General features: G+C 49.9%; 1 protein-coding gene across 2 annotated transcripts in view; it reads right to left on the bottom strand.

Moving 5' to 3' along the window:
- Window positions 1–18,532, bottom strand: part of ZBTB47 (zinc finger and BTB domain containing 47) — a 50,800-nt gene extending 32,268 nt beyond the window's left edge. Inside the window, exon 1 of one of the 2 annotated variants that reach the window (XM_066628537.1) lies at window positions 18,353–18,532. Coding sequence is in view for 1 of the 2 variants with exons in the window: in XM_066628536.1 (XP_066484633.1) it covers window positions 18,402–18,404 (3 nt within the window). In the remaining variant the exon portion in view is untranslated. The remainder of the gene's footprint in view (window positions 1–18,352) is intronic. The other variant, XM_066628536.1, reaches the window with a different exon arrangement.
- Between the last annotated feature and the right edge of the window lie 9,282 nt (window positions 18,533–27,814).

Raw genomic sequence — 27,814 nt, 5'->3', positions numbered from 1 at the left:
TGGATGAATCCACAGACATAAGAGACATAGCCCAGTTACTAGTCTTTATTCGGATGGTTTTTGAAGACTTCAGTGTTAAAGAAGAACTACTTGGAATGATTTCTTTAAAAGGGAGAACAACCGGTCAGGAAATATTCAGTTCTTTCCATTCTTTTGTGACAAAGTGTAATCTTCCATTGCATAGACTTGTTTTCATCACTACTGATGGAGCAAGAGCAATGACAGGTGAGGTTAACGGTTTCATAGCCCTCTGAAGACATGACGACTTCCCAGATTTCCTTTCTTACCACTGCATCATTCACCAGCAAGTTTTGGCAAGCAAGAGACTCAATACAAAGACTGTCGTGGACATCACTTTCAAAATTGTAAATTCAGTTCTTGGAAGATCACTTCAAAGGCGACTTTTCAATCTTACTCTTGATGAAGGGGCAGCGGAAATCATTTTGCATACAGATGTAAGGTGGCTACGTAGGCACAAATGTCTGCAAAGATTTCATGATTTGCTGAATGAAATAAGAAGTTTTTTGAAGGAGAGTGGAGATGACCAAGCAGAGCTGAAAGATGGGGAGTGGTTATGTGATCTGGCATTTCTCGCTGACTTTACAGGCACACTAATTGATATGAACCTTGAACTACAAGGTAAAAACAAATGCATTGGCGAGATGATGAGTACAGTTTCATCCTACAAGAGCAAATTTGAGCTAAAGATGACTGACCTTGCAAACAACACTTTTGATCATTTTCCTAATATGCAGGACCATCTAGGACAATATCCAAATTTTGTTTTTCAGAACAAGAAGTATGTGACAGAAATCTGTTCTGTTATCCAGGAATTCGAAAATAGATTCTGTGACTTCCAAAAAATTGGAACTGGTGTGGAGTACTTGTCATACCCATTCAAAGTAGATGTGGACATTAAAGAAACTGCAGCTGCTATCAGTAAAAATTACTCATTGTACAAGCCATCTCTTGAAAACGAAATATTAACCCTTAAAAATGACATTTTTCTCAAGACACGTGCTGAGCAAGAATCATTTTGGAAGCTAGTGCCTAGAGACAAATTTCCCAACTTGAGAAGATGCAGTGAAGCTGAACACTCCTGCTGTTCACTATTCACTCTGAACACTCAGTTGTTCAACTTATTTGTGTGAATCTGCGTTTTCCCATCTGAAAATGACAAAGAGTACACAACGTTCCAACATGACAGATGAACATCTCCAGGATTCCCTGAGACCGGCCCTCCCGCAATATTCACCCAATTTCAAAAAGCTGGTGGATGAAATACAGGCTCAGATGACTCACTAATGAGCAAGAGCAAAATATTAAAGATTGTGCAAGATTAGCCTGGATCAATACTCGACCTAAATTTAACACAAATTACTCAATAAAAGTTAAAGAAAGTTATTAAGACAGTTAAAGAAAGTTACTACTCAATAAAACTTTAAGAAAAAATGTACTTTCCATTTCCCCTCGCAGTTCTTACTGGATCTTCGTCTCTCTGTTTTGTTTTTGCTTAATTTGCCTAACAGCTGATCACATCCAAGTAAATGACAGAAGGTTCATTAAAAATGGGGGGGGGGAATCCTCCAACTTTATTGGGTTAAAATTTAATTTGAAACTAATTTGAAACTTAATTTTCATGGTGGTAGATCACCGGCACTTTTGGTCAGAAAAAGTAGATCACGACCTGTTCGAAGTTGGACATGCCTGGGATATTCTGCCCAAGGTCTGCCACTTTGCACATGGGCAATCCCAAATCTGAAACAGGAGTTTAGGAGTGCATATTTGGCAGGTCAAATATGTTCAAAGTATTTTTAAAGCACTAACTTTATTAGAACAACAACCACTACCACCAGGGAGATACTGTAATCATCAAAAAGTTTGATCACAACACTTATCACAATAGTAGGATAATTGATACTGTGAAATAATGACAACAGTTAATAGTTTTCGTATGTGTTAATGTGTACCATGTGAATGATTTCTCTGCATGTGAACAATTATCTACATTTCTCTACATGTGAACAATTTCTCCACATGTGAATGTTTCACAGGGCAGTTCCCTTTGACTTCCAAACACACTGGGGCTAGTCTACAGCTAGAGTTGTTTGTTTCTGGTTAGTAAGATATGTTTACACTCCAGGTCTTACTGAATACAATAGGTCTACTTCTGAGTAAACACCATTTTCAAACAAAGGTGTTTGAAAATGCTACAAAACTGCACTCCTAAATTCTAAAGCTACAAAATGGCACCCCCAAAATTCCTGCATCAAGCAAACAAGGATAAGTCACCGTGGGTGATTCGGGGGGGGGGGGGGAGTGCCTGCAGTTCTAGCAAGAGACCAGAAGGGGGAGCTTGCTGTGCTGCAGTGGGGCTAGTTGGCAAGCTGGCTTCATGCCTACCCTTGCTGAAGAATGACATCATCACATAATGCAAATGGGAGAGCAGTCATCTACAGAACAGATTTTTGGCTTCATGGAATAACAGACCAAATGCAACAAATAACACAGGATTTCAAAAAAAAATGCAGCGAGTCTGCAGCAAGCAGGCTGTGAAGGAAGACACCCAGCCAGGCTTGGAGCGAGCGCTCATCTTGGCTTCCCACCAAGGCCCAGAGGCCTGTGAGGGGTTGAGGAGGGAACAGCCAGAGCTGCTGATCTTGGTCCAGCTACAGTCCAGCGACTCTGCTGAGGCCAAGTGAAGGTCAGGGGGAAGCGCTGTGCCAAGGCAGGCTGCCTGTTCGGCCCCCTCCTTTGCAACAAGCAGGACTTGGTGAGCGCAGGGCGAACGAGAGCTCAGCTCAGAGCACTGCAATCCTATGCAAAGTAGAAGTGGCAGTAAAGTAACTTAAACACGGGAAAGGGAAAGGAAATAGACAAGGAGCAGAACTCAGTGCAATGAACACAAGGTGGCCACCAAAACAGCCCACCACGTGGAGAGCCCTCTCCTTCTCCAGCAGGGAAGAACAACGTGGCGCAGGGACAAACATGTGATTCAAGAGTGCATCACCTTCCCCCATTGCCACACACGGCAGGGGTGGGGGAGGAGAACCTTGCCCCAGGTTGCCATTTCTGGTAGCACCTCTGCACTCTTCTTCATGCTCCACCCTCTGCACCAGTCATGGCGCTCCCCCCCCCCGCTAGGCCTGGGGTAGGAAACCTTTGTGGGCCAAGGGGCCACATGTTCCTCATCATGCCTCCACGGGACATCCAGGTTGCCAAGCTCCTCGAGTGCACACAGGACTTGGCTTGGGAGGCAAAGCTTCCCATCCAATACGCCTCCCAAGTCAAGCTCTGCGCAAGTCGGACGGGATCAGGTTGTCAACCCCCACCTGAGGCCATTCCTTCCTGTGAACTCACTGCTCAGCCAGTGTGCCACCTGAACTGGCGTTAATCCAGAGCTCTTTACTGGCACTGCTGGTTTCTCTCAATCCCGGTGCTTATACCACCACTGTGTACTGTATTTTTTTATGATTGCTTTGTGCTGCTCCAGGAGTTCTGATAAACAAAGGGCAGGACAGAAAATGCCAAACCAATAAAACAAACATCCCACCATTCCTTGCTGCCTCAACAGACTCTGCTCATGGGAGGAAAACAGGTCCTCCAGTTCAAAGGACAACACTTATTGGCAGGCACAAGCCAAGAAGCCCCAAAACTTCTCACGTCAAGCTATTAAGCAGTACCCACCCACCCACGCACCCCCTGTAGCTGTTAGTCACTTAAAGAGAAGACAGCAGAAAGAGTCAGGTCTGTAGGGCTGTAGCAGTTCAAGCAAAGCACTGAAGACGTGGGATTTCTTATAGGGAATAGAATTTCATATCCTGAGAATCTCAATTTTGGTTTAAAAAAATAAGTTTCTAGCCCTCAAGCCTGTGCTGCTCAATGGGAAGGGACTCGTTCAAAATGCCTCCACCTCTTCATCAGCACCTCCAAAACATTTCCCCCCTTGGCAGTGCTCCTCGTGGAACCAACAACCTGTACAAAGACTTTCTGGCATGCATTAGCTCAGTGTTCCAGCACCCCACATCAATGCTGTGCTGCTATAGCTACCACACATATGTGTGATGAGGGTGAGAGGGAGAGACTACCAAGAGAATTCATAGGGAAAGGAGAGTTGGGACCCAGGTATTAAATCTCACAGCTTTGGCACTGCACCTTGCTGATTCCCCTCTTCTCTTTAGCCAACTGTTCTATCCTTCTCTTCTAAGGAACCCTAAGGACAATAAGGGTTTCCCCTCTCCAATGCCCTAGTGGTATAGCGTCCAACAGAATGAGAGTGAGAGATGAAGCCTGTTTGAATGTACAGCCAAACTGAGGCTTGGTGCTACCAGTGGCATAGCTAGAGGGTTTGCAAAGCAATAAGTTTTGCAGGGAGCCTCCCTGCGGTGTGCAAGCAGCCCCTCCCCCTCAGAACCATTCTGGGCAGAGAAGCAAAACGGAGGTGAATGCCCATTTTATACTCAGTGGCATAGCTAGAGGAGCTGCAAACCACTAGGTTTTGCAGGAAGCCTGAAAATACCTCCATTTTGCTCCTCTGTCCGGAATGGCTCTGAAGGGCGGGTCTCCTTGCACGGTCTGGGAAGGCTCCCTGCAAAACTTAGTGCTTTGCACCCCCTCTAGCTGGGTGTTAATGGACGAGTTCTCATATACTCTTCCTTTCTCTCCCATTTACTTACATTCCAACCTTCCTCTGAAAAGTTCAGAATGGGACACGCAGCTCCTTTCCACCCATTTTACGCTTCCACCCCAGCACGCAGGGCTCAACTGAGAAACAGTGATGGGTCCGAGGTCACCGTCACGCCCTCAGTGAGCTTTGTCTCTGAGCAGACATTTCAACATAGGCCTTCCTCAGTCCTAGTCCACCAATTTAGCCATTACAGTCTGGGGCTTGGGACTTCCAACACCAGTTTGCAGGCAAGGACAAACCATGGTTTGCCCTCTTGGATGGACTGTCAACCAGTGGTTTGCCACACGCACAGTCTCAGGTCCAGAATCACAGCATGTGATGGGGGAGAGGGAGGAAGGAGATGGCACATGGGGTCCTCTTCAGAACAACAGTGACTGACCCAAGGTGGCCCATCAGGCTGCATGTCTGAATGAGAATTTGAGCCTGGGTCACCCTGACTTAAAAGTCAACACCCTCTTTCATGTCCAGTTGGCATTTTTCCTTCATAAAGGGTGGGTCACACTCTAATAATTGTCCAGAAAGAGAGTGCAACAAACAGGAAGACAGTCCCGTCCCCCCCATGAGGGCTTTCAAACTGAGAAGTGACAGCTCGGTTGATCCTTCAGTGCAGCCAGGAGAAATTGCAGCAATGCACTCCATGCTAAAAAGCCTCGCGTTTTGACACATTGAGTTCACAGACAAAGAGGTTTCGCTTTATTTACTAATACATACAGCACACCAGACTGAATCTTGCAAGCTAAACACCTTTTCAGTTCACTGGCGGTATTATTGGGTTTGCCAAAATCCTCCCTCTTCTTGTCAGTTATGCAATCTAAGCATGCCAGGAACCTAGACTTAGAGTGGGCACCTTTGGAGTTAAAAGTTCTGACACTGTGAACAGGCTGCCTCCGTCCGCACCCAGGCTAATTTTTTATAAAGATTATTTATATAGCAGCATAGCTAGAGGGGGTGTAAAGCACAAAGCCTTGCAGGGAGCCTCCCTGCGGTGTGCAAGGCCCCTCCTCTTCGTAGCCATTCCAGTCAAGGGGAGCAAAACTGGTGGGTTGCAACCTGATTGTTGGAGGGTCCCCAAAGGATGATGGAAAGATCAGATCAAAAATCAGATACTGTAGCTGTTAATTACCCTTCAAAGAGCTCAGCTCCTGTAGTTTGCAAGCATGTGTAAATATAGGGAGATAAGTTTTTGAGGGTCTTTTTTCTGGTTATTATTACTTATAAACAAACAAGTTTTTCTTTCTTTATCTCCTTTTTAAAAAGCCTGGTAATCCTAGGTGGGTCCCGAAAAAGTGTTGTTCAAAAAAAGTGGGTCCTTGTACTAAAAGGTTTGGGAGCCACTGCTCTACCACCACTCCTTCCTATCTCCTGGCCTGAACATCCATAGCCACCCTCAGTGACTTCCTCCAAGTCAGGCAGGCATAACAAGCCATGGTCAAGCCCATTGATTTTCAGTGTTTTTCTTCTCATGGCACACTGGCCTCTATGGTCTTCCCTTTGGTCTTCACCTCTTGTGATGTCACTTCCAGCTTTCAGGGGACTCATCTGGGTTCTGACTGTAGAAACGAATTGTCAGAGCCAGAGAAAGAAGGACAGACAATTCCTTAGCTGTGGTGTAGCTAGAGGGGGGTGGAGCGCTCAGTGTGGCAGGAAGTGTGCGAGCGGCCCCTCCCCTTCGGAGCCATTTCCATATGGCTCTGTTTTGCTCCGCCCGCCGGGAATGGCTCCGAAGGGGAGGGGCCGCTCACACGCTCCCTGCCACACTGAGCGCTCCGCCCCCCTTCCAGCTACGCCACCGTTCCTTAGTACAGACAGTTTCCCTAGAAACAGAGCCACAGAACCTGGAAGAATTTTCAGCTGATGTGCTCCAAACTCCTACAGTACACCTGTGGACCTCTCACAGCACTCCAGTTAAAAACCGCTGGTCCAGCCAAACAAAACCCATTATAAGAATGGGTGACCATTCTTGTGACCAGAGGCATGAAGAGAAATGAATCATCCCAAAATGTACACAGGGGAGGCAATGCAGGCAGTTCTGAAAGATGCATTTTGTTTTTGAGAAACAGATATTTGTAACAGACTAGGAAGGACGTGGGAGGAGGAGGAAAGCAATGCAACACCAGGTGCCAACAAGTTGAAGAAAGATTTCTGAAGCTGGCAAATAAAATTAAAAACATGGAGAATGTACTGGAAGAACAAAAAGTGGGAAACAAACAGCTTGCGAATGTGACTGATAATTTAAGGAAAGAAGTAGATGAACTTGGAGAGGATCTCAAAAAATCCAATGAGTAAAGCTTGGATAACGGCAGACAAAAGAATAAGTTTATTCTAAAAGGTGCATCTGAGAGTTAAGGGTTTTGTTGAAAAGTGGCTGTTAGGAATGCTCAGAACGCCCACCAGTGGCTTCCTCCCACTCAGGCTGACCTTGTCCTCTTTTGCGGCTATGACTCCTGGTCACCCTGCCTTGACCAACAACAGCTGCTCTATGGTTGCAGTGATGCTTGGAGCAATTCTATGTTCCCTGTACTACAGATGGGGGAGGACCGAAGCTGAAAGAGAATATCTCACCCACTAACTTCTTTCCAAGGGAAACCCAAGCAGAAGAGCACTTGGCAAACCTCCCTGCTTTGGCCCCGGCCCATTTAAATACCTCCGGCCACAGTAGGAAGGGAGAACGCCCCTTCCCGTCCAGGCAATAACTGCCATTCCATACCTGCCACCAGTGGGAGACAGCTCAAGCAGCAGAGCACCTGGAAGGAAGAAGCTGGAAGCAAGATGTAGGTGGTGAAAAAGGACAGAAATCCAGCACAGGCAGCCCAGTCCCAAGGCCCAGGGCTACAGCGCTGCTGAAATGGGGACTGCTGCACCCAGCGGGGCAGGGAAGCAGTGCCAGGTCTCCCGAGCAGTGGCCAGGCGGTCCCAAGGCTCTCCTCAGATCTGCCCCCGCTGTGGAGTGGGGACAGAATTGAGACGACCCACGCTGGGTTTCCCTGCCCAGGAGGGAGGCTAAGATACGGCAGCAGAGCCCTACTGCCATCTCTACCCCCTCCCGGGTCTGCTCACTCCCTGCCCTCCCCTCACCCCAAAAAGCCCTGGCGCTCCCAAGCCGATGGATGCTGGGCCCAGCGCCAGGCGTGCGCAGGAACCACTGGCGCGAAACAGCCAGGCCAGCAGCACAACAACAACAACAACAACAGTATTTATATACCACTTTTCAACAAAAAGTTCACAAAGCGGTTTACAGAGAAAATCAAATAGCTAATGGTTCCCTGTCCCAAAAGGGCTCACAATCTAAAAAGATGCAACACCAGCAGATAGCCACTAGAAAAAGACACTGCTGGGGTGAGGTGGGCCAGTTGCTCTCCCCCTGCTAAATAAAAGAGGAGCACCCACTTGAAAAAGTGCCTCTTAACCAGTTAGCAGTAGCTAACCAGGTAGCACTGGCGCAGCACCGGCACCACGGCCCACAGGATCAAGCCCTCGGTCTGCAATCTTATCACACTTACTCCCCAGTAAATCCCACTGAACTCAATGGGACTCGCTTCTGAGTAGACATGCATCGGACTGCATTGATCACGCTTTCCGAGGGCACGGCAAAATCCGAGGCCACAGTTCCTTCTTCGCTGCTATCTGGGCTCGCAAAGACACACTGTGCAACCTCTCAATCGGGTTTGGTCTGCAAAGTTAACTTGGCATTAAGGTTACAAAATGAAAAATAAACTGGGTACCTGGCTGAGGTCTGAGGGCAGAGCCCGGAGCAGGTGAAGTGGTCAGGTGGCGGGGGGGGGGGGGGAGGAGAGGAGAGCCCTGTGATTTTTGGCAGGGGTGGGGTGAGAACCCAGAAGAAAAACTAACTATTCACTTCTCAAGCTATGCAGCTTTTAAAACCTGGCTTTGCTGGCAACTGACCCAAGAGCAAAAAATAAATAAAAAAACCAGCCAAGCTGAATTTTTGCTTCTTTTATTCTTTGTTGGCTGGCAACCCGACTTAGCACAGGGGCTGAATTTTAATCTTGGCTTGGCTTTGTTTATTTTGCTTTAACTGACTGCACTGAAAGCGAATGCTTAAAATCTACCATTACTCCAACCTGAGCGTCCACAACAGGGACAGAAGGAAGCACTGGAAGCTACTAAGACTGGGCCACCATAAATACGTGGCAGACGTCAGGGCAGCAGCACAGCCAGACGGGGAGCGCAGCAAGTACTGCAGCTGCCGCAATGCAATGCCGCTGCTGCCCCAAATGGTTCCAACAGCAAGTGGAAGGTGCTGCTTAGACTGCACGTTGCAACCCCTGCAATACTTCCTGCGCCACCCAACCCCTGCTGCACTACTGCATCCAGGTCCAAGGAGGGCCCGCTGGTGCCTGCACTGCCACCAGAGCCTCTTTCAGTACTTGGCAGCACTCTTCTCTCTGCATGGCTGTGGCTGGAAACACCCCAAAGCCCTGGTCCTGCACTGCTCAGCAGCAAAACTGCATCTGGGGAGAGGAGGAGACGGGACTGATAAGGGCCCCTCCGGCATTTCAGGAGAAGTAGTAAGAGGAGCGTCACTGTGGGCTTTGCTCCTGTTGCACCCCCAGCCACTCACCGTCTGGTCAGCCACCGCCACCCCCCACACAGGAGGGAGTCCACTGGAAGGCCCTCTGACTGGGCTGGTAAACCTGTGCCTGGACTGTATCATTTCAGTGGTTGAGTGCTCCTGGAGTACAAACAGTCCCTGGGTGTAGAAAACTAATATATCAGGGAGAAAGCTAGACAAGACAAGAGTCCTTCTGCTTGGCATGTCGGTTTTCTTACTGAAATTGAATTTATTACTACAGATGGTTGCCCTAGAACAGTTTGTTCCCTGCCATATCACTTCACACTGTCCACTAATTCAAAGTACCTCCAGAAGTAACTGGCAATGACATCATTGCCAGTTAGTTCTGGGTTGGGAGACCATATGGGACAAGCACCAATAAGAGGCCCAGGGTGGACGGGAGGGCCTTTTTGGGAGCTCTGCCCATCAAGCTGAGCCTCCTACTTCTCTTCGTTGTGTTGCATTCCTGGTCTCGCTGCCAGGCGGTAGGTATCCAGGGGTCCCACGAGTACCACCAGACACCACCTCAAGTACACTGGTGGTACCCGTACCACTGGTTGAGAAACACTGCCCTAGAAACCGAGCCGCAGAACCCAGAAGAGTCTCCCAGAAGCTGGATGTGACATCACAAGAGGCCAAGACCACAGTGTGCCAGGAGAAGAAAAACACGGAAAAATCACTGATCCATAGCCTGGGCAGCTGCCACGTCTCCCACTCAAAGCTGCCACTCTACCAGCATTCATTTGGGTCTATTCCAGAAAAACCTCTTCACTGCCCCTCCTTCCATTAAAGGGCATTTCAAGTCTAGGCTCCCTCCCATAACTATCAAAAACAGGCCATGCCCTCAGTGTGATGCACAGGATCAGTGCCTTTGAGGCCATCCCCACTGATGATAACCTGCCACCCACAGCAGTTTGGTGAGAATTAACAGCCTCTTCCAGAAGTGGAACTGGGGCTGCCCCAGGAGCCGGGCCTCTCCCATGGGCTGATACCGCTTGCTGACTTCTCAGGACTCCTCGATGCTGGTGCCGCTGCATGAAGTGCCTGGAGGGGAGGCTTTGGCCTTCCTGCCTGCCCAGCACCAGCTTCCCACTCCCTGCAGAAAGTGGTTCTTGCTCCGACCTGGACAGGGAATGGACTGATTTTGGATCTCTCCTTTCCATGGGATGCCTTGAGCCACTGCCCCCCCCCCGGCACTCCCCAGCAATGCCAGCTTCTGAACCTGCAGGCTGGTTCTGCCCCGGTTGCCAGTGGCCCGTTGCCGACAGCAATAATCTTGCATGCCCCCAGCTCAGTGCCGTGCTAATTCAGGCAAAATGATGATTGCACTTCCCTTCCCCAAAGCTGGCACTTCACTGCCATTTTCTGAAAAGTGCTCCAATTACAAGCTGCGTTAGAAGGGCACAGTGCCACATCTCTGGCAATCACATAATGGTACAGTTTTATTAAAAGGCAGGAGGGAAGGGCAAGGACGGGGGGGGGCTTGCAGTATCATTAGATCCATGGATTGGTGTTCCCATTCAGAGCAGATTTCCTGCAGAATCCACCGATGACTTGGGAAAAAATTGTTTTACATAACAGGAGTTTGCTTGCCGCTGCTGCTCACACACAGCAGAGCCCCAGCTGAAGGCCTGCATTCTGCGAGGGCCGATAATCCCGCAGGCTGCCCTGAAAAGTATGCTACCCTTGCGGGGCCTGGACTTGCACTCCTGGCAAACCCCAAGCTCCGACCGGCTGGACACGAGAGCCAGTGTTATGCTTGGAATGCAGACCGGAACTGGAGGCTGGAGAGAACAGTTGCAAAGGAGGCCAACGCAGAGAGCTGCCTGCCAGCCCCTTCTCTACGCGGGAAGAGAGGCTCCGCAAAGCACCCCTTGCTGCAGAAAACCACCCAGGCCAGCCTCAGGGCTGGACAGAGTCCTCCAGGGTCACTGGGCGACTGACCTGGGCAGCACCAGACACACCTGGGGTCTGCTTCCTGCCACCATCCTTCCCCACAAGGCTCCCAACATCCACATTGCTCCAGGGCACTGTGGGGGGAAATGGCAATGGGTGCCTTGGGTCAGCAGGCCTGAGACAACTACCACTGCCAGCCAGAGTTTGCTGAGGCTCTAGGACCTCAGCACTGGACACATCCTGAAATGCGACGCTCCACTTGGAACCTGAAGTGACACCTTCCGGAAAGGGGGCTGCCATCTCAGATCCAGGCTATCCAAACGGCAGGTGATCGGCTGCAGAGGAAAACCTGTGCACATGGCTGATGGGAACCTGGCGCACCTTTTGCTTTCCAAAATTCTTGTACTTTGAGAGCATCAGAGCAGACACAAACTTACTTTCTCCCAAGTTTGGGGTACTGAGCATATGAAGAGCCTGTTCCTCCCTCTCCTTTTCTGGAGATCCCCTGGCTACGCCCTAGAATCTGGCATCCTAACAGCCAAAGGGAGTTCGTCTCACAGGTGCTGCACGGGCTGACAAGCAGCTGAAAGGAGACAGCAGACCGAGCAGGGAGGGGTCAGAGAGGATGAGGCTCTGCTCACACAAGGCTGCCTTGTCTCAGCCAGGACACTCAGCACCATCTACACTGGCTGGCAGCAGTTCTCCAGGGTTTGGCAGGGGCTTTCCCTGTCCCAGCTAGAGAGGCTGCCAGAGACTATACCTGGGGCCTCTACCGCTGTTCAGTGCAGCCTTTGCTCTCTTACACACACACACATGCATGTTCCCCAAATGCACCCTGAAAAGCAGCACCTGTAACCTAGGCACACCACTTATGGCAGGGCAGATCTCTACAGGTCAGCAAGCTCTCAGACTCCCAAAGGCAGCCATCATCCCCTTGTCATGTGTTAGCCAGGGACTGGTCAGGCCTTGAAAAAAATTCTAGCTGGGTAGCAAGACTTTGGCACAAGCTGTTGCCATCGGTTTCTGCCTGCACATTGGTATAGGCACATCATCACAGTACCTGCCTGGCACACACTGGGCCACCCAACAGTGGCAGCTGCAAGCACAGAGAGGCCTTCTTCCTTTCCTCAGCTGCCATGCAAACAGTGATAGAGACAAAGTGTGTGCCACTCACATCTTTGCACAGGCCGTGGCTGCCTCCTGGGCAGAAATAATTGGGCAGAGTGCCCTCTCCAAAGGAGGCACCTGCCATATTCCCCTACTTAACTGTTGCAAAACAGCCACATGGTTTTTTTGGGAGAGCTGGAGTACCACTGTGGTGTGAGACTGATACCGTTCAGAAAATCCCCAGTTCAAATCTTGCCCCTGCCATCAATTCAGTGATCTCAGGCAAGTCAGCCTCTCTCTCAACCCATCATCTGCACTATAGGAATAATAACAGACTACCTTATAGGGTTGTAAGGAATTCAGCAAGGTAATGCATATGAACCACATCAAACATCCTAAACTGATCCATGACTGCAACTGGGATTTTTTTTCTTTCTAGCTGAGGAATGTAGTGAAAAGGAAAAGTTGTAGTTTAATTCCCTCTGGAGTGAAAAAAAATTATTTATTGCTGAAAGTTAAGTGGGAGAGAAAGTATAGATGCATCATTGCATGAGGTTAGTTTCCAGAACAGAAAACCTGCTATTAGAGGCTCATCAAATATTATTCAGTGGCATTTCCAGCAGGACATTGACAGTGTTCATGCCTTTTGTTCCGTAGGGCAAAAACGGTGCTGCCTGCCCCATGTTTCCCAATATCTCTTGTTTGATGCCTTGCCTTTTCCCGATGCTTTGGTTCCATTTTTTCTTGTTCCACTTCTTCCTGGGACTAGTAATTCCAACCAATCGGAGATCACTTCATGATCAGGCTGCCATCATAACAGTAGCCTTGTCATTAAAACTGGTTACAGTACATCCAGGTATAGACGTATGGGAGCAAACCAGCCAGCCTTGCACTGGCACGCTTCATAACCATGCCCCTGACTCTCCTAAGGTATGGTTGTGGTCGGCAGAGGCAAACGGTACACCCCGGAAGGGCTTCTGACTCCAGTTTCAAACACTGGATGCTCACCTTTCCAAAGCACAGGAAGAAACCCTTCCTCAGTACAGTGTTTGCCTCTTCTGACAAATAGGACACCCGGGGGTAACCCAAGTGCATGGCTGTAGCGTGAAGCACCTGAGTATACCATATCATTTGAATACTGTCTGAACAGGGTTACTAAGGAGCTAGACTACACAAAGATGTCAGTGAAGACAAACGAAACAAAACTAGACTGTAAAGCCTTGCCCTCGCTCTGAATGGGCAAATGGTTGCACTACCTTTCGGTGTCACCTCTAATGCACATCTAGCTATTGCAGCAGAATGATAGGAAAACTGAGCCTGGATACACAGAACAACCTTAACAAAATGCAGTTTAACCCTAACTCTAACCCTAAGAATAGCTCCCTCTCTTGAGACTTTTCCACGAGGCCTGAAGACCCTTCTGTTTAAACAAGCCTTCTGAGTTCTCAGCCTTTTTAACATCTTTTCAACATCTTTTAATTTTTTACAGGCCTGATTCTTTTATGACTTGCTGCTCTATGCTCTTTTTACTACTTTTTATCTGACTACTGTTTTTATGATATGTGTTAAGATGCTTTTATCTGTTTTTAAATTATGTTTTTAATCTGTTTTAAGCTGTTGTAAGACACCTTGAGTCCCTTCGGGGAGAAAGGCGGGGTAAAAATAAAGTTGTTGTTATTATTATTATTATTATTAATGCAGAGGTTTTTTCACTGCAGGTGGCACAAAGAGACTGCTGTTCATTCCCTACTGAATCTGGCTTGCCTCTTCAGTCTAACATAAATCCTGGGTGGACTGCTAGTCTGTGACTATAGCAGGGCATTCTAAATCCTGGCCTGGGTTTAGAATGTCTGCAGCAATGCATTCAAGTTCACCCAAGTTTGCAGCTGTAGGAAGTTTTTACCAACTGTCTGAAAGCTGGCAATGGCAAAGCCTGCCAGGCCTCTCCAGCAAGGGAGCTGCATGGGACAGGGGGTGGTTTGCACCACCGAGAAAGCCCCAGTCCTCAGAGTCAGCAGCCAAGAGTCTGAAGGCCAAAGCATTTGGAGTAGGTCACACAAGATGACCAAGGGACGCGCCCTGAGACATCTGGGCTCCATGACATTTAGGTCTTCAGACCTCTTCGATTTATGCAAAATACCTGTGCCCCTTCAGGTTTTCCTAAGGCATCTCCTGACTTCCACCAAGGGAACCCCACTCCACAAGGGAGCATAGGCAAGGACACCAGAAGCTGCCAGTCAGACCACCATCTAGCATCTAGTTTTGTGCAGCCTAAAAGGTGCAAAAGAGAGCGACTAAGATGATTACGGGGTTGGGGCACCTTCCTTATGAGGAAAGGCTACGGCGTTTGGGCCTCTTCAGCCTAGAAAAGAGGCGCCTCAGGGGGGACATGATTGAGACATACAAAATTATGCAGGGGATGGACAGAGTGGATAGAGAGATGCTCTTTACACTCTCACATAACACCAGAACCAGGGGACATCCACTCAAATTGAGTGTTGGGCGGGTTAGGACAGACAAAAGAAAATATTTCTTTACTCAGCGTGTGGTCAGTCTGTGGAACTCCTTGCCACAGGATGTGGTGATGGCGTCTAGCCTAGACGCCTTTAAAAGGGGATTGGACAAGTTTCTGGAGGAAAAATCCATTATGGGGTACAAGCCATGATGTGTATGCGCAACCTCCTGATTTTAGAAATGGCTATGCCAGATGCAAGGGAGAGCACCAGGATGAGGTCTCTTGTTATCTGGTGTGCTCCCTGGGGCATTTGGTGGGCCGCTGTGAGATACAGGAAGCTGGACTAGATGGGCCTATGGCCTGATCCAGTGGGGCTGTTCTTATATTCTTAGGTAAGGCAGAGCCTCCCCACTGCAGTCCTTCAAAAAGCTCCACCACAGCATGAGGTGCGCAAGCACTCTGAACCTCTACACAGAGCACACTGGTTGTGAGTGCTTACAGACCTCACACTGCAGTGGTGCTTTTTGAAGGACTCCGGTGGGGAGGCTCTGCCTCACCTACCTCCCCACCTACCACACATCCCTGCTTTCCATGCTGTGCAGTCATAGCCAATGGGCTTTCACAAATACTATCCATTATAACCCCTAAATAATCTCTCAGAACAATCCAGTGACAGGGCAGATGGCTTGCTCTCGTTCTTTTGGCTTTTACATTATTGACGCAAAGCCTTGCCCTGTCCCTGTGATGTCTGAACCCCACTCTTTTCAACAGGGCCACACGGACTGTTCAACTGGCTGGCTTAGTTGGGATCACCTCCAGGTGTGACCACCAGCTGTGCAGTGACACCAGGAGGCTAGGATGCTGAGGGAAAGGACTTGGACTGGCACATCCACAGGCCTTGTGATTGGTTTTCTCTTTAGCAGTGCAGCCATGAAGGTCTATAAAAGCCTGACTGCTCAGTCAGGGAGGTCTTCATGAACTCTTCACTTCATGTCCAGTGATTTTCAATTGGTGCTCCCTGGCACACTGGTATGCTGTGAAAGGCCTGCAGATGCGCCATGGGAGTTTGGAGCACAGCGGTTCAAAATTGCTGAAGAAAGACTCTTCTGGATTCTGCGGCTCTGTTCCTAGACTCTGCCGGAGGAGGAAGTGGGACAGACAATTCATTACTACAGACAGTTGCCCTACAAACAGAGCCACAGAACCCAGAAAGAGTCTTCCGGAAGCTGGAAGTGACATCACAAGACGTGAAGACCATAAAGGTCAGTGTGCCATGAGAAGAAAAACACTAAAAATGGCTGCTACGGTTTGTTTAGTCAACTACCAACAAGTTTCCCAGCCAGGCATGCCCAGGGATGCCTGCCCAGGAGTGACCCAGCCATCTGGCGGCTTGAAATGGTCGGGTGGAATAGCTCCCTTGTGTGCAGACGAGTCTCCCAACCCTCTGTCTGCCACTCCACTGGGTGCTCTGATCCTCCTCTGCCTTGCTGGGAGCTAGTCAGAAGAGGATCGCAGCAGAGGCAGATCCATGGGAGAAAAAGAGAACGCTTCTCGCTGCCTAGTTAGTGGTTACGAAGCACCAAGTGGGCAGAAAGAGACAACTGGGAGTTCTTTGTACAAGAACGAGGGTACCTCTGCACTCATTCACCTGCCCTGGGGGGGGATTTCCACACACTCCCAAAATGTGGCAGTGGGTGAGGGATCCTGACAGCGCAGGGATGCTCCCTGCCTCTGGGACTACCCTACACAGGTTACAATTATTTTGACTTTTTCCTGGCAAAACTTTCATGCATTTAACCACTGAAGGACAAGCAAGAATTCAACAGGCGAAGTTTCCTTGTCATTGAGTCTCCAGGCCAGGAAAGGCTTTGCTTGTTGGATTTTACCATATTAGCATTAAAGGTGCTTGATCCCTGCCCCTAGTTTACCCCTGGATGGCAGAGAAGAGCAGTACTTGAAGTCAAGCATGGGCCCAGATGGTTTGCTGCTTTCATGTCCATAGGTACCTCCTAGTAATTTCAGTGGGACTTGTGCAGGAAAACATAGAGCAGGATTGTGCCTTTAACTGCAGGTAAGAAAAGGAATGATATGTAGGTATCAGACCAAAGGTCTACCTAGACCAGCATTCCTTTTCCCACAGTGGCCACCCAGAGGCTTTCAGGAAGTCCACAAGCTATTTGCTTCCACAAGTGGTGCCCCAACCATGGTGGCTCCATCCAGATATCATGGCTAATAGCCATGGAGGCCTCCCAGCCCCAGGATTCTGGGTGCTGCTTCCTAAGTGCAACACGCATAATTTGATTTCTTAGCACTTGGCGACTGGCAGCTAAATGTGTAGACTTCTCCACCATGTTTGAATCAATACCCAACTCTAAGAAAATTCTGCCTGTGATGTTCTAACTCAGAAGGTCCATTCAGACATGCAAGTCAACTTGTCAAGGCTGCAGTCTTCTAGACATGACAATCCCAGACAACAGCATTACGGGGGGGGGGGGCAAAGTACTGTACTAAGTTTTGCAGAGAGTCTCCCCACGGCATACAAGTGGCCTCTCGCCCTCCCCTTCACAGTTATTTCGAGTGGGGGGGGAGCAAAATGGAGGCAAACACCTCCATTTTACGCCCGCACCCAGAATGGCTCCGAAGGGGAGATGGAGTGGCCATTTGCATGCTATGGAGAGGCTCCCTGCAAAACTTAGTGCTTTGCCCCCCCTTCTAGTTACACTACTGGTCCCAGCAAACAAACTCTACAGAAGGTTAAAGTATTCTGCGTTTTGGATCACAGAGTTTTCCCTAAACTTAATTCCACTCAGCAACCAAATGTCCTGCTTCCAGAAGCCAAGGTTCTCACTCCCTTTTAAGTCTGGACATTCTTCTCACTCTGCATTTACAGCAGGCCCCCCAATCAAGCAAAAATCTTGGCAATCCACAGGCCTCCCATCCCACTCCACCACAAGGGTCCCTCCTTGAAAATCCTGCTGTTGAGAACCTCCTGCGGCGTGGCAGTGGACCCAGAGGGCCAAGTGGGCCAGAGCTTCAAGGCATCCCAGCCATCCAAAGGGGCCACTCCTTCACTTCCAATACCAATTTGATTTCTCTGATCCTGCCTGCCCTTCAGCCTTAGTGTGGAGAAGTCTCCGGCCCTCCCTCCTCCCCTAAGCTTGCAGCCCCCCGCATCCTGCGCTGCAAGTCTCTCACCTCCCGACACACCCAGATGCGCACACCTTGCGCACGAGGGGGGAAGCCAGGCAAACTTGAGCCACTTCCTTGCTTCCTTCCAGGAGGAGAGGAAAGACAGACCTGGTTCTGCTGCACAGCTGGGGAGGGGAGGGGAGGTTCTGCTCCCCCTTTGCAGTCCCGCTGGCGACCCCAAGCGCAGGAGCTCGGAAGGGCCGTCAGAGGGAGTCGAAGGGCTGCGGGAGGGCCCGGCCAACTTGCCCGGACTGCAGGGAGTGAGCGGATGCGCTGCAACAGCACCGGCCTGGCTGAAGGAATGTTAACCCTGTGCCTGCCGCGAGGCAGCTGTCGTTGCGCTGCGCGGCCCGCTTCCCCCCCCCCGGTCACACATGCGGAGCAGCAAAGGACCGGGGAGCCCCCCCCCCCCCGGGGCTGCGATGCGTCGGCCGCGCACACACACCTTGTGGCGCACACAGACCCCCGCGGCGGAGGAGGAGAAGGCGCGCTACCATTTTGCTGCAGGGCTCGCGGGCCGGGGGGTGAGCCCCGACGCTCCTCTGCTGCCGGGGGGGCTGCGATCTCCATGAACGCCTCGGGGAGGACGCGGCTGCCTGGCTGCGGGTCTGCGGCGCGCTGCCCTCCGCCTCCGCCGCCGCCTCCGCCGCGCTGGCTGGCTGGCCGGCTCAGCGCCGCTCCTCCTCCTGCCGCCGCCCGCCCGTCATGTCAGCCCCGGAGGAAGAGGGAGGGAGGGATGCTGGCGGGCGGGCGGCCAGTGCCAGGGCCGGTGCCAGCCTCCAGTGCGGCTGCGCGCCGGCCGGGAAGACACCGCTCCCCGGGCGCAGGTAGCGCGCGGCGCAGGTGCGGGCGGCGCGGCCCGGCCCAGCCCAGGCCCGGCCGCCCTCCGCTGCTCGCGCCCGCAGGAAGCCCCGCTGCAGTGGCGTAGCCGGAGGGGGCAAAGCGCTACCTTTTGCAGGGAGCCACACTGCGGCGGGCGGCGGGCGCCTTCCTTCTGCACCCCCTGCTGGAATGGCCCCCTGCAAAGCTTAGTGCTTCGCCCCCCCTCTGGCTATGCCACTGGGAGGGGGAGGCACCCCCTGCCTGGAATGGCTCCGAAGGGTGGCCCTTGCACACTGCAGTGAGGCTCTCTGCAAAACTTAGAGCTTTGCCCCCCCTCTAGCTATGCTGTGGGTGGGGGAGGCAAGGGAGCATCGCCTCCCCAGGCCCCTTGCCAGACAGGCAGCGCAGGACCTGAAGAGCAGGAAGCGTGCTGTGTGGGAGCCCAGCGTGGCTCTCCACCCGCTGGTTCCTGTTGGTGCAGGGCTGGAGGACGCCCCCTGCCTCTCACCCCAGAGGTGGAACCTGAGGGGCCCCTGTCCCAAGTGCTATGTGGGGGGGGGGCCACAGGACAGTCACTTCTAGGTTCTCCCCAGAGGAGGAGGCGGCACTGGTGGCTTTGTGCCCCCTTTGTGCTCGGGTAGCCTCCACAGTAGAAGAGGGGTGCAAAGCCACCAGCACCTCCTTCTCTGGGGAGAACCCAGAAGTGATGTCATGACGTCACATGACATCATGATGGCACTGGAGGCTTCTAGTTATGCCTCTGGACCTGCCCCTTTTGGCTGTCACTGCTGCCTCTGAGGTGAGAGTGAATGCCTGGAGCATGTGAGGAAAGGAGGGAAGGCCCGGCCTAATTTAAAAGACAGCAGGCAAGGTCTGGGCCACAGACAGTGGCGTCTTGGATGGGGGGGGTTGCACATGATGCTCCTCATCATGTTGCTTCCCAGGCTCGGGGGGGGGGTATTTTGCATTGCTTCTTCACCACCTAACACCTTAGCACAGCCTTCCACAGACACAGCCCTGCTGGGATCCTGCACACACAAGCAGTGACCATTGTGCAGGGGGGAGGCGGCGCGCCTCACACCTCCCAGTAGAGCCCTTTATCTTCATTGCTGCCTCAGCTGGTCACCCAGAGGGGAGGTTTGCCCCCCCACACCATCCCTGTTTTCTTCCTGTCACCACAAGGGAGCTCAGAAAATGCAGCCTCTGGTCCTACGAGGCAGCCCTCCACTCTGTGCACATGTCCTGTTCCACACATCACTTGCATCCTTGTGCACAGGCCATAAGCAGACCTCTGCAGTCAAGTGAGCGGGAGCAAGGCCCTTGAAAGACAAAGATTCTGCTCCCTCTATGGCACTTCTTCCTACAGAGAGGCTGCCAAGGACAGGTGGCCACCTGCCATCTCCATGTTCAGCTGGCTGGCTGCCTGCCTCCTCCATGAACCCTCTTTCCACAGCATGAAGCTTTTCCTGTGGCCTTCACTAATGGGACCAAGTGCTGGGGCCTCCTGAGGGCTGCACATCAGAGAAGCAGACAGCACTTACATGGTCCCCAGTGACGGGGTCCAAGCCAGTAGTGGCTAGCCAGGACAGGATCTGGGGGTTGTGGTGGCAAGTCCAAAGAAAAGATCAACTAAGCCACTCCGTCCCATACGATATACATGCTTAAGGAAGGGATTGAATAGGAAACAAGACTGTGCACATAAGGTTTATATAGGTTTGCGACTCTGCAACATTTGAATTAATGTGCGCTGTTCTGGTTGTCCCATCTCAAAATGGATACCAGGGGGCGAGGTGTAGAAAAGAGTAACCAAAATGAGCAGGGAAGGGTTAAAGCTTTGAGAGCTTTTTAATTTTGGAAAATGGTGAGAAGGGGGCCATGTCTATCACACTAAGGCATGGTGTGGAGATCATGGTTACGCCTCCCTCTCTCCCAATCCCAGAATGTGGCCAATAAAATGACATTGACTGGCAATGGATTCAGGAGAGCCCAAAGGAAGTACACTTTCATGCAGCACATGGTTTATGGAATGCATGGCCACAAGTTGTGGTGATGGTGATGTGGTGATGGTCACTGGTTTGGATGGCTCAAACGTGTACCAGACAGATTTTGTAGAGGGTGGATCTATCAATAGTCTTTTCACCTCCTTCCACCACCCAACACTGTCTGCTGTAGGACAACCTGCTTGCTAGGCAGGAAGAAAGGAGGAAGAGAGCAATAGAAGAAAAAGGAAAGGGATGGGCTGGTGTGTTGTTCAAGTCAGCTGTGTTCTCTGGGCTGGGATCTGGCAACCAGGCCTTATCTGCTGATCTTAATTGGGGGGTGTGGAGGGTGGAGTTACACAAGGAGAGGAATGTGAAAATCCCTGGTCTGGACAGAACTGGGGGTGGGTTTGTTTGTTTTTAATACATGCACACCAGGAACAGAGCAGTAAGATCTGGAAAAGGTTGAGCTTTCATTGGATTCCTCTCTTTTGTATCACTGATTGTTTCACCCCATCCCACCCCCAAACAGGACACAGTTGCATCTGGTACGCATTTTGATATGGCTTCAGCTGTGTGCAGTAACCTCTTCCAGATGTTCTTTACCCTTTGCAAAGCCATTTGTTACAAGTCTGGCATTTCTTCTGCCTCCAGTTTTTCTCTCCTTTTAAAAATTCTATCCCTCTGGTCTTTAACCCTCTTCGGGCACTGAAAAATGTCAGCTTTTTTTGCATGCCTCTAAACTCACCATCCGTCCTCCCCAGACCACATGTTACAAACAGCTGAATACTTGATAAGAACCTTGCAGCATGACATGCTCCTGCCAAAACATCCAAGGTTTTAGAAGCAAAATGTTAGTGGCATGTTTGCTATACGAGTGTGCTGCATGCACAAATATTAAAATGTCTGTCTTGCAGGGATGTGCGGTGGGTGGGGAGGCAGGTGAGGCAGAGCCTCCCCACCAGAGTCCTTCTAAAAGCACCGCCGCCGTGTGAGGCACCCAAGCACCCACAACCCTCACGGTGACAGGGCTTTTCAAAGGACTCCGGTGGGGAGGCTCTGCCTCACCTACCTCCCCTGCCTCCCTGCTATCTTGATGTCCTGGTTGTGACCCATGGGATCAGGAAAGCACTTTCCTCATAATGATTCTGATCTTGAGGGAAACTAAGTTTTTCTGCTTCAAAATTTTTTATAAAGCATAATTTTCCTTACCTTACCTTACTGATTTAGTCATAGGATCTCTCTGATTTCAGATCTCCTGTTGGGTGCCATAAGGACTGCAAGGCTTGGTACAGGCCAATAACATCAGTGGTGTATCCCAGTGCCAGACACATCTGCGTAGTTGAAGCTTTCAAAAAAGGGATCGGGCCACAATCCTTGGAACCCCAGAAAAAGGGTTCCCTCCTCAATCTTGCCTAAGCAGGCTGCACTATAACCTTATCCCAAATGTATGGAAATATTATCAATCTGTTTTCTGATTGTGGCTCAGTTAGTTATTGATCACAAATACACCTTTTGCAAGAATATTGTATATACTTGTAAAAACAACAACAAAAAGAATACAGATCTTTAAAGACCAGTAACATGGTCTCCCTTGACCTGCAGTCTGCCTGCTATATCCTGACAACTGTGGGAGAATATAAAGTAAAGTTGCATAAACACTACCCTGGGAAGAGGAATATATGTTGAATAGCAGTACTGTCTCTTCTAGCTTGGCCTGGGAACAACCTCAATAAATACAGTTGAGCAATATAACATACCACCTGGTTATTAGCAATGTAACAAAGCCTTTTCAATCCAGGCTTTGAATATTTCATATGTGGGCAGAAGCTTTCAACAGTTCTGGGAGCTGCTTCAAGGACAAACTGTTGATACCGAGGAACCTTCCATGTGTGTAGTGCAACTTATGTTTCACCATTCTAATATTATGCAGCTCACAATCAGATCCACCGGGTGACAATCAAATAACAGCAGTAATTGCCAGATGCAGGGGAGGGCACCAGGATGCAGGTCTTGTGTGTTCCCTGGTGGGCCACTGTGAGATACAGGAAGCTGGACTAGATGGGGCTTTGGCCTGATCCAGGGGGGCTGTTCTTATATTCTTAACAAACTAGGGGCTGTACAAGTTTTACATACTGTACGTATGAACATGGCCCTGCCTCAAACTTACAATCAGAAACCAAAGCATTGCTATGTTGAGTGTTGCTCAAAGAGCCAGTATGAGAATTAGTTAAATTCTGCACTTGCATCAAATGGCCTGTGCTGGCAATGGTCTGCCCTGCGGAAAAGCCCCCCTGCGGCAAAGAAAGCTGTCTAAATACAGTCGGATAGGAAGAGAGCTGCATTTATTATTATTATTTTATTAATTTATATTCTGCCTTTTTGCCCCATGGGCACACAAGGCGGCCTACAACAATTAAAAATACAAAATTAACAACTAAAAACATTTATGTTCTCTCCTTGAAGAGGCTTTGTTTTTATGTGGGGGAACAGTCAAAGATATAATCCCCCCCCCCACCGCACACACTTGCAGACTAAGGCTGCAATCCTATCCACACTTTCCTGGGAGTAAGTCCTATTGACTATAATGGGACTTACTTCTGAGTAGACATGCTTAGGATTGGGCTGTTAATCTACCACCTCTGAATGCCAACTACTAATTCAGAAAGCTTGGGCTTTCTGCTAAAGTAGCTGATTATAGCCAAGACTGGTTCCTGTTTTCATTGGCTGCCTAGTGGCATTTTGAATGGGTCCCACTGATATTAAGGTTAGGGGATATAGTTGGGCTTCTGTCTCCTTAATGGATGGGTAGTTTGTTGGCAACCTCCAGTCTCAAAAGACTATGGTATCGCGCTCTGAATGGTGGTTCTGGAACAGCGTCTAGTGTGGCTGAAAAGGCCGATTCGGGAGTGACCATCTCTTCCACACCGGGAGCAAGTGCAGTCTGTCCCTGGTCTGTCTCCCTGGCTATGGGCCTTCCTTCTTTGCCTCTTAGCCTCAGACTGTTGGCAAAGTGTCTCTTCAAACTAGGAAAGGCCATGCTGCACAGCCTGCCTCCAAGCAGGCCGCTCAGAGGCCAGGGTTTCCCACCTGTTCAGGTCCACTCCTAAGGCCTTCAGATCCCTCTTGCAGATGTCCTTGTATCGCAGCTGTGGTCTACCTGTAGGGCGCTGTCCTTGCACGAGTTCTCCATAGAGGAGATCCTTTGGGATCCGGCCATCATCCATTCTCACGACATGACCGAGCCAACACAGGCATCTGTTTCAGCAGTGCATACGTGCTAGGGATTCCAGCACATTCCAGGACTGGTGTTTGGAACTTTGTCCTGCCAGGTGATGCCGAGAATGCGTCGGAGGCAGCGCACGTGGAGGTAAGAATGTCAGTAGGTGTAGCTGTACTCAAACCTTCTTGCAAGGCTTCCCTCTCCAGTTTGTTAAAGAAAATGAAGGATGTCTTCTGTTCAAATGAATGGGTGCAACCCCAAGGAAAAAACAGTACCCTGAATGCATACAGGATCCTGAAGTGACCATTCCAACCAGAGAATGCTTGTTTCTCAAAACTAGAATTTCAAAGGCCAACTGAAGCTTTTCCCCCCCTAAGGTGAATAGGACGCGCAGGGATGTGTGATGAGCAAAGCCACAGTAGGGGCAGGTAACCAAATGTCCAGGTAACCAAAAGGCCTGCAAACTTTGCTCCAAGTGCTTCTAAAATTAAATTCAAGGCCACAAGGAACCTGAAGTGATCACCAGTAACTGACTTGAATTTTTTTTATTTTTCCATTTTTAGCTATAGCAGTTTAATTTTTGGCTTTCAAACCCCACAGTATATTTGACTTTTTGTAGTACTTCTCTTTTAGGGAAATTGTTTTTCTTGAATACAATCTTCATTGAGATCAGGGGTCTCAATGCGTGGATGAGACGGTGGTGTAGGGAGGAGGGGTTTAGATTCGTTAGGCACTGGGGAACGTTTTGGGACAAGCGGGGCCTGTACAAGAGGGACGGGCTCCATTTGAACCAGAATGGAACCAGACTGCTGGCGCATAACATTAAAAAGGTGGCAGAGCAGCTTTTAAACTGATCCCTGGGGGAAGGCCGACAGGAGCCGAGGGGCATCCGGTTCGGGACTCCTCATCCCTATGGGATGAGGATGGGGAGGTTAGAGAACAACAAGACAAAGGCAGGGTAGGAGAAGAAATTGGGAAAGGTAGGGTGATGGGATGTGATAGACGGTTTGGCACAATGAGAGGATGCGGGGACAAAGGAGCGAATAAGCAGCCCATCCTGGGGCATTCCGTGTATAAATGCTTTTATGCGAATGCCCGAAGTCTACGAGCAAAGGTGGGAGAACGAATGTCTGGTGACAAGGGAAAATATTGACATAGTGGGCATAACGGAAACCTGGTGGAATGCGGAGAATCAGTGGGATACTGCAATCCCGGGCTATAAACTCTACAGGAGGGACAGGCAGGGACGTGTTGGAGGTGGGGTGGCCCTTTATGTTAAGGAAGGGATAGAATCCAGCAAAGTAGAGATTGAAGGTGGGTCCGACTCCACCGTAGAATCTCTGTGGGTTAAATTACCAGGCTTGTGCAGCAATGTAATACTGGGGGCGTGCTATCGTCCTCCAGACCAGAAATCTGATGGGGACCTTGAAATGAGGAAACAGATCAGGGAGGTGACAAGGAAGGACAGGGTTGTAATCATGGGGGACTTCAATTATCCTCATATTGACTGGGTCAATTTGTGTTCTGGTCACGATAAGGAAACCGGATTTCTTGACGTGCTAAATGACTGTGGCTTAGATCAGCTAGTCACGGAGCCCACCAGAGGACAGGTGACTCTGGATTTAATTTTGTGTGGTACGCAGGACCTGGTTAGAGATGTAAACGTTACTGAGCCATTGGGGAACAGTGATCATGCTGCGATCCGTTTTGACGTGCACGTTGGGGGAAGAATACCAGGCAAATCTCTAACAAAAACCCTTGACTTCCGACGGGCAGACTTCCCTCAAATGAGGAGGCTGGTTAGAAGGAGGTTGAAAGGGAGGGTTAAAAGAGTCCAGTCTCTCCAGAGTGCATGGAGGCTGCTTAAAACAACAGTAATAGAGGCCCAGCAGAGGTGTATACCTCAAAGAAAGAAGGGTTCCGCTAAATCCAGGAGGGTGCCCGCATGGCTAACCAGCCAAGTTAGAGAGGCTGTGAAGGGCAAGGAAGCTTCCTTCCGTAAATGGAAGTCTTGCCCTAATGAAGAGAATAAAAAGGAACATAAACTGTGGCAAAAGAAATGTAAGAAGGTGATAGGGGAGGCCAAGCGAGACTATGAGGAACGCATGGCCAGCAACATTAAGGGGAATAATAAAAGCTTCTTCAAATATGTTAGAAGCAGGAAACCCGCCAGAGAAGCGGTTGGCCCTCTGGATGGTGAGGGAGGGAAAGGGGAGATAAAAGGAGACTTAGAGATGGCAGAGAAATTAAATGAGTTCTTTGCATCTGTCTTCATGGCAGAAGACCTCGGGCAGATACCGCTGCCCGAACGGCCCCTCCTAACCAAGGAGTTAAGTCAGATAGAGGTTAAAAGAGAAGATGTTTCAAACCTCATTGATAAATTAAAGATCAATAAGTCACCGGGCCCTGATGGCATCCACCCAAGGGTTATTAAGGAATTGAAGAATGAAGTTGCAGATCTCTTGGCAAAGGTATGCAACTTGTCCCTCAAAACGGCCACGGTGCCAGAAGATTGGAGGATAGCAAATGTCATGCCTATTTTTAAAAAGGGAAAGAGGGGGGACCCGGGAAACTATAGGCCGGTCAGCCTAACATCCATACCGGGTAAGATGGTGGAATGCCTCATCAAAGATAGGATCTCAAAACACATAGACGAACAGGCCTTGCTGAGGGAGAGTCAGCATGGCTTCTGTAAGGGTAAGTCTTGCCTCACGAACCTTATAGAATTCTTTGAAAAGGTCAACAGGCATGTGGATGCGGGAGAACCCGTGGACATTATATATCTGGACTTTCAGAAGGCGTTTGACACGGTCCCTCACCAAAGGCTACTGAAAAAACTCCACAGTCAGGGAATTAGAGGACAGGTCCTCTCGTGGATTGAGAACTGGTTGGAGGCCAGGAAGCAGAGAGTGGGTGTCAATGGGCAATTTTCACAATGGAGAGAGGTGAAAAGCGGTGTCCCCCAAGGATCTGTCCTGGGACCAGTGCTTTTCAACCTCTTCATAAATGACCTGGAGACAGGGTTGAGCAGTGAAGTGGCTAAGTTTGCAGACGACACCAAACTTTTCCGAGTGGTAAAGACCAGAAGTGATTGTGAGGAGCTCCAGAAGGATCTCTCCAGACTGGCAGAATGGGCAGCAAAATGGCAGATGCGCTTCAATGTCAGTAAGTGTAAAGTCATGCACATTGGGGCAAAAAATCAAAACTTTAGATATAGGCTGATGGGTTCTGAGCTGTCTGTGACAGATCAGGAGAGAGATCTTGGGGTGGTGGTGGACAGGTCGATGAAAGTGTCGACCCAATGTGCGGCGGCAGTGAAGAAGGCCAATTCTATGCTTGGGATCATTAGGAAGGGTATTGAGAACAAAACGGTTAGTATTATAATGCCGTTGTACAAATCGATGGTAAGGCCACACCTGGAGTATTGTGTCCAGTTCTGGTCGCCGCATCTCAAAAAAGACATAGTGGAAATGGAAAAGGTGCAAAAGAGAGCGACTAAGATGATTACGGGGCTGGGGCACCTTCCTTATGAGGAAAGGCTACGGCGTTTGGGCCTCTTCAGCCTAGAAAAGAGACGCTTGAGGGGGGACATGATTGAGACATACAAAATTATGCAGGGGATGGACAGAGTGGATAGGGAGATGCTCTTTACACTCTCACATAATACCAGAACCAGGGGACATCCACTCAAATTGAGTGTTGGGCGGGTTAGGACAGACAAAAGAAAATATTTCTTTACTCAGCGTGTGGTCGGTCTGTGGAACTCCTTGCCACAGGATGTGGTGCTGGCGTCTAGCCTAGACGCCTTTAAAAGGGGATTGGACGAGTTTCTGGAGGAAAAATCCATTATGGGGTACAAGCCATGATGTGTATGCGCAACCTC

Source organism: Tiliqua scincoides, chromosome 5, assembly GCF_035046505.1.
Source record: "Tiliqua scincoides isolate rTilSci1 chromosome 5, rTilSci1.hap2, whole genome shotgun sequence".
NCBI classification, from domain to species: domain Eukaryota; kingdom Metazoa; phylum Chordata; class Lepidosauria; order Squamata; family Scincidae; genus Tiliqua; species Tiliqua scincoides.
The sequence above is the reverse complement of the archived record's forward strand: the minus strand, read 5'-3'. Positions and strand labels throughout refer to the sequence as shown.